We start from the raw sequence: 17,447 nt of genomic DNA, 5'->3' as shown, positions 1-17,447 counted from the left end.
GAAAATGAATAACTTACTTTCAATAACTTTTCTGATTTTTACTGACACACTTGAAATTTAAAAAGTCCACATTGATTCTGGTTGCACTTTCCCTGTTAAAAGTTGTCCTATCTCCCTCTACATCCAGATGCACAATAAACAACGGGTTTTTTTGGAGGGAGAGGGGGGTTTACAGCTTTTTGACAGTTTTCTTTAACTCTCCCCAAGTGTGTCTTTTCTCTCTCAAGATGTCTAATAGTGTATAAAAGTTCTTTCTGCATGTGAGTGCCTATTAGTAGGGCTTTATCTTGATTGTCTAGTGTCAACTGCTCTATGATACTTCTTTTGGGGGGGGGGCAAGCTGAGTGGAATTTTAGTGCTGTTAAACACTTATGCCTATGTTTGTATATATATATTAGGCAGCATACATTTTTGTATTTTATAAAAATAATTACATATATATGTATGTATATTTATATTCGTTTCTGTAAAGACTTTCCCCCTTGTTTTCACTGTGGCAGAGATACTTGATCCCATAGTATGACAGGTTCTTGCTTAAAGGAAAGTGATTTTGTTTAGCTGTAGCTCTTTTTATTAAGGAAGGAGCTCTCTCGCTAGGGCCCAATCCTGCCCAGCGCTCCCTGCAGGCTAACGCTGGTGTAGAGAAGTCCCACGGAGGCTACACGCAGGATTGACGCCAATCCTACCTATTAATATACCCCATCCCCATCGCCCTCAGTTCACTATGAGTGCTGGAGCTTAAATCTATGACCAAACTGCTGGCTGGTCGCTTCTCCATGTGGCCCAGCTGTAGCGTCCCCGCCGCGTGCATTAGGCGGGCTCCCGGGATACTGTCCCCCCTTCTCTAGCGTATGAAGTCAAATTCCCGTTAATTTTGGTGCCCCTCTCGCTGACACACGGAGCCATCCCCCCGCCCACCGCAGAGTTTCTGGCCCGCCTGGGCATCAGCTGAAAGGGAGGGAACGGCCCTGGAACCGGGTGAGGCTCGGAGGCACTGAAGGCCCCCAGCCAAGAAGCCCGAGAGAGCACCGGGCAGGGCTTGCCTGAGCCGCCCGGGACTGGGATCCGGGAGGAGGGGGGGGGGGGGGGGCAGGGCAGAGGCGTGGCTGGAGGAGGAGCAGGTTGGGGATGGGGGAGGCTCTGCGCTCCCGGCTCCCTCCCTCCCGCACTAGTGAGGTGTCAGTGCGCGCGGGAGGCTGGTGGCAGTGCTGGGAGCGAGGAGCGCAGCGCAGCGCAGGCAAGGCGCAGTGGCAGCATGAAAAGCTCCTACCTGGCCTGGGAGCTGGCGGGCGCTGTGCTGCTGCTGAGCTTTCCAACAGGTGGGACTGTGCCGCGTGGTCTAGCCGCTGCTGGGGGGTCCGCGCTGCACAGCTCGCTTCGTGTGCAGGGGGAGACGGTGCGCTGCTCCCAGAAGCGAGTGAGGGGAGGGAAGGGGCAGCACTCATCCAGCTTCTCCCGCTGGTACTTGGGCTGTGCAGTCGCCGGTGAGAGGCTAGCAAAGCTCTTGCACCTCAGCTTCCAGAGCAGCGCTGGGACAGGTAGGGCTGGTAGCAGTGCAGTGCCGGGGTGCGTGGAGGCGTTCGTGGAGAATTGCAAACACTTATTTCTGCTCCTCTGCCTAGGGGTGCTTGAACAATTTGTGTAGTGGGGTGGGAGGATGGGGAGATGGTACTGAGAGCCATTGACCATAAACCCAGCACCTATGCCTCTGCCGGGGAAGGAAAGTCTGGTTTTCTTTACCCCCATTCCATTGATAAAGATTGACCAGCTCGCCGCACCAGCTGTCTTTATTGTGAAAACTCTGGCGCTGTAACTAGGAGAAGCAGCGGCTCACACAAAGGACAGGTTCCTCGCATTACTTAGAGGTCCCTCCTGCTACAGGGGGCTGGGTATTTGTTGCATTGCATTGACTACTGACCTGAGTTTCAGTTGCACGAACTTTGGCAAGTCCTTGCATAGCTCGTCCTGCCAATGAATAGCTTGAGCGCGATTTTTGGAGACGCGTGAGCTCTCCTTGCCGCCCTCCAATGCCCAGTCTCGTTATGCTGCTGTAGTGCTCCCTGAAGTCAGGCTTGCATTGGTTTTGGAGGGGCAGCGTGGTAGCTTGATAGCTATTGCAGTGTCCGAATGGACTACTGTGAGGGAAGCAGAAACAATCACTGCTCCTGAGCAAATGGCAGCTGCATTTTTTGGTAATATTTCCTATTCAGGCGTGCGAATCAGGCTACACTACACGCGCCCTGGTATAAGTGCTTCCCACATCTAGGGAAGGGGTGTTAGTAGTTAATCCACCTTTTTGTTCTTCAGAGAACTATTATCTGTCGGTGGGGGAGGGGTCTTGCATCTGCCCGGGTTGGGTTGTTTTGGCAGTAAACCGTCTGGTAATCGGTACAAAATGACTCTGTGGTCAGATGGCTGTTAAACAACAGAAATGGTAATGAGAAATACTTTCAAGAGCAGGAGTCCGGCTTTCAGCAGCAGAGGTGAAGGTGTAAGTGAAATGTAGTCTTCAGGGTTGTCGCTGGTTTCATTCATTTTACACAGATCATTTTGAGGGCACTGTTACATTGCTGAATTTAGTAGAGCATCTCCCAGTCAGCGTATTTATGCATTTTGTCAGTCTTGTGAGAAACTTTTAATCACCTGTTCTTTCCAAGTAAGAATACCTGTCAAGCCCTCTTTTAAAGGAGGCTTTCTAGTTCTTGCACTGGTTTGTGGATTTTTAGGTCATTTCACTCATGCTGTGCCTAATGAACTGGAGAACTGAGTTGATGGTACGGATGGGACAGCAACTATGCATGCTTGTCATGCCATTGTCATTCTAATTTATTGCCCTCTTTTGTTTGGACAGGTCACTCAGACTCAGGCACATAGCAATTCCTATCACCTTTATGCCGAGTTTTACCTGACTCTGCAGGTAGTCCTGCTGAAATAAATGGGACAACTTGCAGTAGAAGTAAAGTACTCAACATGAAAAAGGTGGCAGAATCAGTCTCAACTAGCATATGTGTGAAACCTGAGCAGTTGCCATCATCCGGATTTAGATTGTATAGGTCAGGCAATGTCAAACCCAACTCAAGCTACCGATGACAATCTGTCAGTACAGTAACTGATATATCAAGCTGACAAATTCAGGATTTCCCCCATCAAAATATTTAATAAAAGATGTGTAGGGGAGAAACCATCAAATGTTCTCAGTGTCCTAAAATCATCCCTTGGATAACACTAATGATTTAAAGGAGTTGCACCAGGGATGAATTCAGCTCACTGTTGAAATCAGAATTGGAAACCTGACAACTTAAAACAATTGATTCCTCCCTCCCTTGTCTTATTTGAAGCTAAGGGCTGGAGGGAAGCATGAAAATGAAAGGTGGTTGAACTTGCTCTCTCAATTCTTGAAAGTGGGGTCTTGCAAATAACTCTTTCTGGCCCAATGGTTCTTTAATTTATCCACAGTGGAACAGCCAAGAGAGAGAGAAAAAGAGACAGAGAGAGACTCTGTAGCCTGGTGGTTAGCACATTGGGAGCGGCCGTCTCCTTCCTCCATTTAATTTTGTAATTATTTAGCCACAGTGGAACAACTTCAACAGGACCGAGTGAGGGAGCCCCATATCAGAGTCTCCCATAGCTCAGTGGTTAGGGCATTCACTTGAAGTAGCAGATCCCTTCCTATGGGGAATGTGAACCACCAGGGGTCTCCCACATCCCAGGTGAGTACCCTAAACACTGGGCTAAAAGTTATTATGAGGGAGGTTGTCCTCCTCCTGCCCTTCTTCCCTCTTTCCCCCAGCTTCTTGCAAAAAATGGCATAGGTGTGCAGCTGAGGGCTTGTCTACACTTACAGCGCTGCAGCTGCACCGGTGCAGCTGTGCCACTTAGGGATTGTCTATACTACCCACCGGATCGGCGGGCTGCGATCGATCCAGCGAGGTCGATTTATCGTGTCTAGTCTAGACACGATAAGTTAACCGCCAAGCGCTCTCCCGTCGACTCCGGTACTCCACTGGAGCGAGAGGTGCAAGTGGAGTCGACAGGAGAGCATCAGCAGTTGACTCACCACAGTGAAGACACTGCAGTCAGTAGATCTAAGTACGTCGACTTCCGTAGCTGAAGTTGCGTAACTTAGATTGATTCCCCCCCAGTGTAGACCAGGCCTTAGTGAAGCTTCTCCCATCGGCATAGGTGTGGTAGCTATGTTGACAGGAGAAGCCACACCCCTGAGCGACATAGTTATATTGACACAAATTTGTAGTGTAGATAGGGTGACCAGATGTCCCGATTTTATAGGGACAGTCCCGATTTTGGGGTCTTTTTCTTATATAGGCTCCTATTACCCCCCCACTCCCGTCCCGATTTTTCACATTTGCTGTCTGGTCACCCTAAGTGTAGACCAAGACTGAGAATCCCAAGTGGCCGGAGCAGCCCAGACAGGTGCCTGTCTCTGAGAAGGCTAGGCTTAGTATAAACCATTAGCTTGGTATCTCCCATTGGCTAGTTTAGGCAAGGCATCACCTGGCATGCTGGCTTTTGTGAATTGCATTCTAAGATGCCTGTCTCTCCCCATTCATTGTATAGGGTGCATGGGTGCCAAACTCAGGCTTTGAGTCCCAATGATTTTCTAGGGACTTAAAAGTTAGGTGTGGTGAAGCTGAGCATGGCCTCGCCTAAGTTTCTAGCCCATATTTATTTACATTTATAAAATACCAGTTCAGTGCTCTAGTTCTGTTCAGAAATTACATGGGTCAAAAGGGCCACAAAACCAACAACAAACAACCCCTCCCACAAGAGGTTACTCTCCAAACTTCTTGTAAGCATATACAAGATTATTATATTTAACTTCCCCTGATGTCTACTAACCTCCAGATACCATTTCTGATCCCAGACTGTCTTCTGGTTGTCCCTGACCTTCAAGTCAGCCTTTCCTTTCCTCAGGAAAAGCCTGGGAAAACAGGTCAGCCTTGCAACATGTCCTGAAGGTCACCAAATCAAGGCTCTTGTGTCAAGGAGTAGAAGGTGCAGGGGAGGTTATTTCTTTCTCTTGATTACTTACTTGATTAGATTCAGACACATTTTCTGGAATTATTTGCTTTGAATGGCACCTTAGATGAATTTACTAATATTGATGAGAAGTCAATTGTGAATGAGAATTAATGAATTAGAATGGGATGAGAAGTGAATAGTATGTAAGACTCACTATAGTAAAAATGTTTGTCTTTGGGTAAGTGTCTGTTTATATGTGTGTGTGTGGGGGGGGTGTGTATGTGTGTGTCTGTGTTTTATATCGCACTTAATTTCTTTGTCAGATAGTCAAGAGTTTCTCTCCTCCCCTGCCTCTCCCTCACTTTTGCAAAAAGAGAATGAGTTGGTACAAAACTAAACTTTAATATGGTTTCTCCTGTGAAATTAAGCCATTCATGTCTTCAGCCCCCTCGCTTCACTGCTGGTATTTTGTGCTCTTTCCCTGTCCTTGTGCTCTTTCCCTGTCCTTTCTGCATCTCAGTTTATTGCCACCTTCTCCCCTTGGCTTATTTTTTTTTTTTAGTTCATACACTCTTTTTGTGGGATGTTCTTTTAGAATCTTCAGGCTTCCCCTGCGGGGACTTGGACTCAACACTGCAACACCTTCTGTTTAGGTGCCCAGTAGAATTCACATCCCTGAGTTAGGCACCCTGTACAACGCATGACACAGAGTTAAGCATCTAAGAATGGAATCCACAAAAGTCAGCAAGCTTAACAGGGTACCACCTACACTAACCAATAGGAAATGCCCAGGAGAGAGGGGGTTTATAAGCCCTATCCTTCGGGCGCTTCTGTCTTGGCAGGTGGGAAGTGCCTCCCTCTGCTCAGGATTCACAGCTATGAACACTCTCCTGAAATTAGGCACCTAAACTTTCTCTTTAAAAATATTGAGGAGGTGGTGGCACCTTGCCTTATAACTTTTAGCCCTGTGGTTAGGGCAGTCACCCAGAATGTGGAAGACCTAGGCTCAATTCACCCCTCTGCCTGCTGTAGAGTAGAGACTTGAACTTGCGTCTTCTGCTCCCAAGAGAGTGCCCTAACCACAGAGCTGTGGAAAAGAGTGAGAATGAGTCTATAGCCCAGTGGTTATTGTAATCACCATGTGAGAGACCCAGGTTCCAGGCCTTCTGCTTCTGTGCATATTTAATTAATTATTTATATGCAGCGGAACAGTTTCAACAGGAGAGAATGAGAGAGACCAGCCCCAGAATACTCCACAGCCCAGTAGTGAGGGCCTCTCCTGGGAGGGGATGACTCCAATTCTAGTCCTTTCTCCATATCAGGTTGGGTGGGAAATTGAACCAGGTCTCCCACATTGTGGATGACTGCCCTGACCACTGGGCTAAAAGTTATAAACAGGCCTGGAACTATCACCACCTCCACTGTTTTGTGTGAGGCCTGATCATGTAAAACAGCTTCTGACAGTGTCCACAGGTTTTCCCCACAGGTAAGGTGAGCAGGGCCAGCTTCAGGATCGCACTGAGGCTTAGGCATGAGTTAGGCATCCACCTGAGGTGACTGCACAGTGCACACTGTCACTGGCCGATTTTTGTAGGTGCTGAGGGGACTTTACCAGAGAAAATTTAGGCACCTAGGGACTTTAGATGCCGGCAGACGTGAGCAGGGTGTTTGAGGATCTACATTTTGGCACCTGAAGTGGCAGCTAGGTGCCAAAAATCCCTTTGTGGATCTAGCCCTTTTTTGTTATTCCTCCCACACTCCCTGGAAATCTTCTCATCCCGTTCACTCTGCTGCTATGTTTTGGCATGGTTCCTTTCAGAGCCCATCAACACTCTTATTCAGACAACTAAACAATAATATAAAGTGTGCCGTCTGCCTGGAAGGATGCGTGTCCATCTCCATTATGTTCCCAACGCCTTCCAGCCCCGGGGGAGAGAGACTGAGCTTGCTAAAAATTCACATAGACTGTTGCTAAGCTATTTGTTTGGCCCCTCAACCCATTTGATTCCCCAACTCTCCATTTCTGTGTTTGTTTTACCCCCATCTCCCAGCAATTCTGTTTGCGTTTTCCTCCCTTCCTCACAGCAGTGAGTATAGGTATGCGTCTCCTGCACATATCATTGCCTGAAGCGCTGCCAGGAGCAGAATGGAAATGTCAAGGATTGTGCAATACTGTACTTTTTTCCTGCCAGAGTCACTGGGAAACTGCTGTGATCATGTGACTACATTTGATTCCTCTAGGATTTACTCATTGCTGTGTAACAGAAAATGTGCAGGGTTTGGGAAGAAGCAGGATTTATATTCAAATCTAATTTAAATACTATTGATACAAATTGGTGACATTTCTGTGTGCTATTTTTCTAACACAGTGCCACTATTATTGACATAAATTATTCCAACTCTTAACACAATTAGGCTATGGTGAATCTTCCCATACTTTTCATTTTGCTTCAGTAACTTCTTATAAATTGTATTGTTTCAACAATATTTCCTGCACATATGTAGATCAGAGGTATAAGTATTACTCAGTTTTACAGATGGAGAAACTGAGGCAGAAAGGTTGTGACTTGACCTACGTTGAACAGTAAGCCAGGGCAAAGTCTGGAATAGACTTCTAGGAATGAAATCCTAGCCCCATCAAACGGAAGAATTTCAACCTAGCTTGACTTCCAGTTCTCTTCTGTGGCCTAATGCTGCCTCTCTATTCTGTATATTCTATTGTTGAATTTAATACAATGTATACATTTGTTGTAATTACTGTATAACTCTTTGTAGATTCAAAATATTTTAAATATTTTGTAACAAATCTATCATTCAGTTAGACTAAACATAAAATGCTATGTATTTATATTTTGAAGAAAAGTTTCTTTGCACCCTGAGTTTTCAGTAAATAATCTGAAAAAATCTTAAAGTAAGAAATCTGGGAAAAAACCAGAACTTCAAAGCATCAAAGAGACTCAACAACATATTTATATACAATACATGACAGAAGGTCTATTATGATATTGGTCTGGTAAGGAGAGACAGTAGTTGCTCAAGGTTAAACCACTTTTGGGCTGTCCTGCACTCTTCACTGATGAAGGTAAATGCATGAGAGATGAAGCCATTGCACATTATCTTTCTCAATGTATATATGCACACGTTATTTTACAGATGTTTTTCTTTTTAGTGTAGTACAAACATCTTCCAGGATTTTGACTCACTTCCTCAAGTCTCTTTCAGCTGTTTAAAAAAGGACAAGAGGAAATGAGTTCTAATATCCTGAAAATAATTTTTACTTTAAGTAGTCTTCAGTGTGGCACAATTTTTCATTTTATGTATAGCTCTTTGCCTTGTTTTTGCTCATTAGTATTTAGGGTGACCAGATAACAAATGTGAAAAATTGGGACGGGGGTGGGAGGTAATAGGAGCCTATATAAGAAAAAGACAGAAAAATCGGGACTGTCCCTATAAAATCGGGACATCTGGTCCCCCGATTAGTGTTCTACCTGATTCCCCCACTTCCCAAAATTGTTGTTCTGTTCCTCAGTGTTCAGATTATTGTTCAGTTTATGGCAAAAGCTGAATTGCAGCTGAAGGTGAAAACCCAGTCTTCTATTTAAACCTTTCTCTCATTCCAAAGCTTTTGCTCATTATTTAAAATCAAACTCTGACGAGAATGCACAGAACTAGTTAGAAAACTGATTAAAACAACTCTCTTGCTTTGCTATTTTTACTGTTGGGGTATTTTGTTTTATTTATGAATTTTAAGAGACTGGAAGGGTGTTCAAAAGGGCACTTAGGCACCTAACTGCTATTAAAAGCCAATTCTGCAAACAGTCATGCATGTGTTTAACTTTACACATGAGTCGTCTCATTGGCTTGGGATCTGACACCGGAAATTGAAATGTATTGTTTGCTCACTGGCTAAGATTGCTGCAGTTTTTCATAAAAGGATAAAAGAGTAGTGTAAACATCTGTATTTGAAGAGTGAATGTGACATATTTTCAGGGTTACAATAATTAGAAGGTACAGTAAATGTTAATCTCTTAGTGGATTTATTCTTTGATATTTTGATGGATTACTCCAAAAAGTAGGTTACCCAATAAATGTTTTGTTTTTGATCTTTTCTAATGCAGATACACAATAAATAACTCTGTACTGCTCTTCACAAATCACCTGAGGGCAACTTAACTAAAATTAAGCACTATTTAATAACATAATCAACCACACATTTCTGTAGTTTTGCATTTGAAAACATCAAGTGATTAGCATTTGAAATCTCAGCCAACAGCTGAGTACAGAATCATGAAATAGAACTACTAAATACTTGATACTGGGAAAACTTCAGTAGATAAATGGGATAACTGTAGTGATAGATATGAGTGGTGAAGGGAACATAGGTTGATGATGCACAAGCTTACGAAGATAAAGCTGACTTGTGTTTGTTTTTGAGAGCTTTGTAAGTGAAATTTGAGAATTTAGATTTGAATCAGATAGGCTGTTACTTTCCATATTAGTGCTTATTGGAAGCATGATAAATGAGTTATAATGGTTGGGCAGAGAGATGACAAAGGTGTTTTTTGACCAACATTTCCTTCTGTTTTCTGTCGGTAGTAGTCTCAAACTGGCAATGTTCCACATATGGTGAACTGGTGTATTCCTCATGGCATATAGTGGACTGTTAACAAGTGAACGGCCTGATACAAATGCTGAGTTGAAGAACCTGAGCTGGATGGCTTTAAAGAGGAACGTCACTAGTAATCTCCTGTCATTCAGAAAACTAAGGAGTTGTAAGGGAAAAAGCTCCAAATTAAGTGTAAAACACTCAGAAACAAATGTTGTTTTGCATATTGCCAACCTTAAACATTCAAAAATCATATTTACAACCCAAATCATGATATTCCCTTATAAATCACTTTTTTTTCCAAATAATGCATTTTGAGTTTTCTATTTTTCTGGTTTCTGAGCTTCTAGGGTGCCATTAGTAATATTTTCAAGTTTTCCTCTGAAAGCTAGAAACTTGCAAATTTTCGTAATGAAAGCCAAAACTCACATTCACATGACTCCAGGAGGTGGGGCTGTTTTTTTTTTAAATCCAAATATCGCAAGACTCATAAATATTCGGAGAGTAGGCACCACTGCATTTTGACTACTTGCAGTATGACTATTTGGCTTAAAGGGAGTTGGATAGGAAGGACAAAACTGTTGTTAAACCCAGGAAGCTGGCTAGCAAGGCAACACAGATGTGGAATAGAAGCATTCTTTTGATGGTTGGAAAAGCATAATTTTGTAACTTAGAAATGTCACATTAACTTCAGCAAAATTAATGTTTCTTCCCCATAGGGTGGTAGGCTTTTTTATTTTATTTATTTATTTATTTATTTGTAGCACAGAATCTCAAGGCTTCCTATTCCATAACACTTCTAATTTCCAGGTATTGTACAATGCATTGCTAATTTGTTCTTTAATTCTGATATCTTCACAGCTATGTTAATATTATATTGAAAGAGTGTATTACAGTGCAGTAAAAAGAGGACAAATTGAGGGAATAAAAATAGCTGGACACTTTCAAGTGCCACCCATAAAGCACACTCCATCCATGCAAGATGCCAATATGGGATGCCACTTACACTGGACCAATTGTATTAATTCAAATTGCAATTGTGGCAGGAAGCCCGCCTTGTGCATATCCATGACTCTTCTGAAGTACTGGGAAACTTGAAGTTTCCCTCCTCCTAGACCAAAACCCATCCCTCCTGCTTGAAGACAAGGAGCACTGGCCCGAGCAAGAGGAATGACCCAGGTAGCCTGTAGTCCAGAAGTAGAGTGTGCTGCCACCACTTCAAAACCTTGCTTAACAGAGGACCGTGTGTGTAGTCGGGAGGCTCCTGCTACCAACCCAGTAGGGCTCTTGACTGAGATGGCAGATGTATACACCTGACACAGGATCCTTTGCTGGATGAGTGAGGCTACAGTCTTCCTCTTTCTGGGTTGGACTACAGCCTCCCTAAGGACAGAGCAGTGTGCCGGAGAAGAGGAGGGAGGTCTCAGCCTCCCTGAAGAGGAGCAACAGTGGGTCCTCTGGCCCCACCTTTACAGCAGACAGATCTCGTGGCCTCTTCTATTACTGCCATTCCAAGCAGGCGGTGGGGCCATGGTGGAGATGGCCTGTATGGGATGTCCGTAGGATCCCAGATTGTATGCAGAGCTGGACTAGGGAAGTGTAGTACACAATATATACACTGTGTAGACTACGAGCTCGAGGGGGCTTGCAGATGTGTGGTAAAATTGGGATTGAGCCATGAACTAATGAAACAAACTGTTGGTTACAAAAAAAGCACAGCCTTTGACTACGTGACATTAAGCAAATATAAATGGTGACTCTCTCACAAAGAGATCTCTTCAAAGACTGTCTAAAATTTATTTGCATTCGTGTTTGGCTACATTGCAGTCATTTGCTTTTTGAATACAAGGGCCAGATTTGGAAGTGTTTACACCAGTGTAAATCCATAGTAACTCCTTTGAATAAATGAAGCTACACTGGAGTAAGTGGAGGTCAGAATCTGTTTCACTGCCTCTTTAATTTTGCCAAAGATGAAAATACCTCTAGCTAGATAGCACAAAGGTAGGTGTGTTTATAAGCGAATGGACAAGTAGATGTAAAAATAAACAAGCAATAAATACTGACTAATTAGATTCCTGCCATGTCTTGTGCAAAACATATCACCTGCTTCTATCACATGGCACTTTCTATGGGCAACTACCTACAATCAACTCTGCATAAGCAATTAAACTGTGCATTGAAAAATAAATCTCTTAGAGGATTGTGTTAATATATTAGGAAAGTAAAGACAACCTTGCACGCAATATATATAAATGACTTATTTGTAATATATGCTGACATCCGAGATAAAAGTTAAAATGTGAGGTTTAGTTATATTTCCTTGTCAAAAGTAGACTAGGAAGAAATATGACAGATTGTCAGAAATGCATCTGACTCACTATCTGTATGACACTTCCAAAACGAAATTTTACACAGATTTTACAGAATTCTAGAACGACTACATGAAGCAGGTTTTGCTAACCATGGTATAAATTCCGGAGATGCTGCCAACCAGCAGCTATTCTGCCCTACATAGTGTTTCCTGGCCACAAATCATAAAACATATATACTAGAGCAATATGTACAAAGGCATTTCTATAGACCTAAGTACAAAGAGATGCCCCTCTTAAAAATATGTATACACAAGTTGGTAGAAGAGTTTAGTCTTAGAGTAACAGAGAGTCTTAGAGTGAACACCAAGAAATGGGTAGCGACATCCCAAATATTAGCAAAGTTTATGAATATTTAGAAAATGGAAATATATATAAAGAGTATTCAGAACTATATAAAAATTTTCAAACACAGATGCAATGAAGAAAATTTGTTGACATGGGCAATTAAATGCGGAAACAAACAAAAACTTGGTGTCATATAGATGCATTATATGCAAGTGTGATGTCTTTCATAATGTGGTAATGGAGCCATGTGAGTATCTTAGGCCTTGGGTACACTTGGGAATTCACAGCGCTGCCGCGGAGTGGAGTACATACAGCTCTCGCAGCGCTGTAAGTACTCCACCTCTCCGAGGGGAGTAGTTTGCAGCGCTGCGAGCGAGTGTGCAGGGCTGCAGGCGCTGATTACACTGGCGCTGTGCAGCGCTGCACTCGCTGCGCTCGGGGGGGGGGCATTTTCACACCCCTGAGCGCAGCAAGTTGCAGCGCTGTACAGCGCCAATGTAGCCAAGGCCTAAGATAGGTCATGACTAAAACAACATTTTGTAATCAATATACACTAATGTCATGAGTCTGTGTCTGGGTCTTTCTTGTGTCAATTTTTTCACTAAATGAAAACTGAACCTAAAAGCATAAAGCATATAATATATAGTGTGGCTTATTCATTGCTGTAATTTTGTTGAAAAAATTAATACAAAATAAAATATGTAGCGATAGTAAAAAGCTTTGGTCCTCTAATGTGGTATTTAATGTGGTCCAATGTAGGAGTAATATAATTATACCGTTATTGGTATCCTTTTCCCCTTTGAGGGCACTGCATAGATGACTACCAGTGCTCCTTTAATGAAATTGCTACCATTTGATAAAGTTGCTGCCACGGCTTGAAATAATAATCATTCACATTGCCAAAAATCCTACGTTTCCTTCCTTAATTGAGCTTTTTCCAAATAACCATTGATTCCAATTGCAATCCGAGGGGAAAAAACTACATGCTCCAAGTTTTTTCACTTGCCTTTGTTGAAACTACCTTTACACAAAAATCCAGAAAGCAACATTTCGAGCTTGTGCTCATTACAAGAAACATTCTTTTAAAATGGAAACCGAATGAAAAGATAATGTACTTTTTAAAGTAAATGTCACCAAAAAAGAGTAAGAGGAGATTGAAAATCCATTAAGCAAATTGACCAGCAAATGTTGTGATGAATGAAAAACAGAATTTGAATAAACTAATTTTGTCCATTAGCATGCTTTTCAATCCATTTTAATTGTTCTGTCTTAATTATTTTGTATTTTGTTTATTTAAATGTATAATGGCTGCAAAAAAATAACTATTGGAGCAATTAGTTGATTAGCAATTTAGAAAACTAGAGTAAAAAGAAAACAATACATTAGAAGGTAATGTCATTCTAGAGGACATGTAAAATATCAAATTTTACATGTGTTACTGCAAGCAAATATTTTATTTGGGTGAATGCATGTTTATATTCACTACAGATCTGTACTGTTGTACATTTTAGTAAGAATTAACCATTTAAATTGTTTTAAGTTCAGACATTCTTTATAACCAGATTTAGTCCAGTTGTGCATCAGGATTAATTCTGTTTAACACAGCATCATTGAAAGATTGCTACCACAAAATCTCCATTCATTGTTGCATAAGACTACTGTGTGTACCTAGAATGCTTTGTTGCTATTGTAATTATTGAGACTGCTCAATGCTGGAGTATACCATACCCCAGTAGCATACTAGGTGTACTGCAACTCAAGAGAAGCAATGCAGGTACTTCAGCAGGTAGGCATTCTAGGCAGTCTAATTGAGAGTTAAGACTCTTCAGGCCTGGGGTGCCCTCTCCAGTCCAGTCTCTATACAAGCAAACCAGAACTTGCAGGTTTCCAGGCCAGGCTCATTTAATGTCTCTCACTGAGGACCCTACGCACTGGCTCCCTACCCAGTTGCTGCTGCTCCGCTCCCTCATAAGTCTTGCACAGACCTGCACTCAGATGTAACGTCTGGCAGTCACAGCCTGTTCCCCCCCATGGAAGCTCTGCATGCAGTTACTGGGATTCTGCTCTGCATCCAGCTTCTCTGTAGTTTCTGGCTTGCTACGCAGCCACTGCTTTCCAACAGGGCCCAGCCACCTCATTGGAGCACTCGGTTGGGGGTTTTACCAGTAATACCTTAATTCTTGTCACCATCAGCGCCTTTCATTGTGTTCCTATTCAGTGTGTTAGGTTTAAAAGATAAGGAAGTTAATGTTAAAAGACAGAGATTGTTGAAGACTCTGGCTGTGTCTACACTGCCACTTTGAGTGAAAAAACTTTTGTCGTTCAGGGGTGTGAAAAAACACCCCCCTGAGCGACAAAAGTTTTAGTGCTGAAAAGCGCCAGTATAGACAACGCTTTATCACTGGGAGCCACACTCCTGGCGATAAAACTACTACCGCTCGTTCGGGGTGGGGTTTTTTTATTGCCGGGAGAGCTCTCCCCCGGCGATAAAGTGTGTCTGCACTGCCCACGTCACAGCGCAGCCATGGGCGTGCTGTATTGTGGGTAGTGTAGACATACTCCAAGCCCAAGTTTCATAAACATCAGTACCTATGTTAATCTTATCCTGTTGGCCTTCCCTTAGTGACCATGAGCATTCAAGAATTCAAAACTTCAATACAACTATTAAAGAAGTAGCTCAGGAGCACCATTATTTGGAATAAGCATGATCAACATATATTAACTTTGTTAAATATGTTGTACAACAAATACTTCGTTCTGTAGAAAGATTAGTCTGATTTGTGCAGCTTCTGCAACATGTGTTTGGTGACAGCAATGAAAAGGTTGAGTTTTCAATCTTGCCTTCTAAGGCTTGGTCTACACTAGCAACTTAAGTTGGGGCTAGTCTACAGTGGCAAAGTTAAAGCGCTGTCGCGGCAAAGAATGTAGAAATGTAGGGCTGGAAGGGACCTGGAGAAGTCATCAAGTCCAGACCCCTGTGCTGAGACAGGACCAAGGAGACCATCAATGAGAGGTGTTCTTTCAACCTGTTCTTAAATACCTGCAATGATGGGGATTCCACATTCTCTCTTGGAATCCTATTCCAGTGCGTAACTATCCTTATATTAAGAAAGATTTTCCTAATATCTAACCCAGGTCTTCCTTGCTGCAGATTAAGTCCATTATTTCTTGTCTGGCTTTCAGTCCTCTTTATAACAGCCCTTTACATATTTGAAGAGTGTTATCAAGTTCCTACTCAGTCTTTTTTTCTCAAGACTAAATATTCCTAGTTTTTCAAACCTTTCTTTATACATCAGGTTTTCTAAACCTTTTATCATTTTTGTTGCTCTTCTTTGGAGTCTCTCCAATTTTTCCACATCTTTCTTAAAGTGTGGTGCACAGAATTGGCCTCACCCATGCCCAGTAGAGAAGGACAGTTACCTCCCATGTCTTGCATATAACACTATTGTTAATAAACCCAAGAATATTAGCCTTTTTCACAATTTAATCATGTTCAATTTGTGATCCACTATAACCCCAGATCCTTTTCAACAGTACTACTGCCTAGCCAGTTATTCCCCATTTTGTAGTTGTGCATTTGATTTTTCCTTCCATAGAGTAGTACTTTGAACTTTTCTTTATTGAATTTCATCTTGTCAATTTCAGACCAATTCTCCAATTTGTCGAGGTTGTTTTGAATCCTAATACTGTCCTCCTATGAGCTTGCAATTCCTCCCAGCTTGGTGTCATCCGCAGATTTTATAAGCATACTCTCTCTACTTCATTATCCAAGTAATTAGTGGAAATATCGAATAGTATCAGACTCCTGTGAGTGTTCACTAGATACATCCTCAGTTTGACAGCAAACCAGTGATAATTACTCTTTGAGTACGGTCTTTCAATCAGTTGTGTACCCACCATATGGTAATTTCCCTAGTTTGCTTATGAAAATGTCATATGGGGCTGTGTCAAAAGCCTTACTAAAATCAAGATATATCATATCTACTACTTCCTCCCTATCCACTGGGCCAGTAACCCTTTCAAAGAAGGAAATTAGGTTGATTTGGCATGATTTGTTCTTGACAAATCCATGTTGGCTATTGCTTATAAAAATTTTTTCCTTTTGGTACTTACAAGTTGATTAATAATTTTATTCAGTATCTTTCCAGGTATTGAAGTTAGGCTGACTAGTCAGTAATTCCCTGGGTCATCTTTTTTCCCCATTTTTAAAGATAAATACTAATTTTCTCCAATACTCTGGGACCTCACCTGTCCTCCATGAGGTCGCAAAAATAATTGCTCACAGTTCCAAGATTCCTTCTGCTAGTTCCTTAGGATGAATTTCATCAGGCTTTGCCAATTTGAATACTTTGTTAATATTAATTGTGTTGAGTATCTGGTCACTTTTGAGTGAAGACAAAAGCAAAATAGGCATTAAATATCTCAGCCTTCTTGATGTCATCAGTTATTAGCTGTCCTTCCCCGCTAAGTAAAGGACCTACACTTTCCTTCATATGTCTCCTGTTCCTAAAATATTTAAAGATCATCTTCTTGCATTTTATGTCTCTTGTTAGGTGTAACTCATTTTTTGCTTTAGCCTTCCTGTTTTTGTCCATACATGCGTATACTATTCTTTTGTACTCCTCCTTAGCAATTTGTCCATAATTCCATTTTTTGTAGGATTCCTTTTTTATTTTCAGGTAATTAAAGAGCTACTGATGGAGTCATATTGGCCTCTTACTATTCTTTCTTTCCTTTGCATTGGGATAGTTTGCAGTTATGTCTTTAATATTCTGTCTTTGAGAAACTGCCAGCTCTCCTGAGCTCCTTTATCCCTTCGATTTTCTTCCCATGGGAGCTTACCTACCAGTTCTCTGAGTTTGTTAAACTCTGCTTTTTTGAAGTCCATTGTCCATATACTACCATTCTCATTCCTTTCTTTCCTTAGAACAATTAAATCTACCATTTCATGATCATTTACCCCCAAATGGCGTTCCACCTTCAGATTTGCACCCAATTTTTCCCTCTTTATCAGAATGAAATTTAAGGGTATGTCTGCACTGCAAAAAAAAAAAAAAAAAAAAAAAAGAAAGAAAGGAAGGAAGACAAAAAGATGACCCATGACAATGAGTTTCAGAGTCCAGGTCAACTGACGGGCTTCTGGGGATTATGCTATGGGACTATAATAGCAGAGAGGGGGGAAAGTCTCGGAGCCCAGGCTCTGG

At 42.1% G+C, this 17,447-nt stretch overlaps 1 protein-coding gene across 1 annotated transcript in view; it reads left to right on the top strand.

Moving 5' to 3' along the window:
* Positions 1 to 1,152: 1,152 nt before the first annotated feature.
* Positions 1,153 to 17,447, top strand: part of KIT (KIT proto-oncogene, receptor tyrosine kinase) — a 73,802-nt gene continuing 57,507 nt past the window's right edge. Inside the window, exon 1 of the mRNA XM_008163787.4 lies at positions 1,153 to 1,319. Coding sequence (XP_008162009.2) covers positions 1,256 to 1,319 — 64 coding nt within the window. The 5' untranslated portion in view covers positions 1,153 to 1,255. The remainder of the gene's footprint in view (positions 1,320 to 17,447) is intronic.

Source organism: Chrysemys picta, chromosome 5 (genome assembly GCF_011386835.1).
Source record: "Chrysemys picta bellii isolate R12L10 chromosome 5, ASM1138683v2, whole genome shotgun sequence".
NCBI classification, from domain to species: Eukaryota; Metazoa; Chordata; order Testudines; family Emydidae; genus Chrysemys; species Chrysemys picta.
This window is presented reverse-complemented; position numbering and strand designations above follow the sequence as displayed.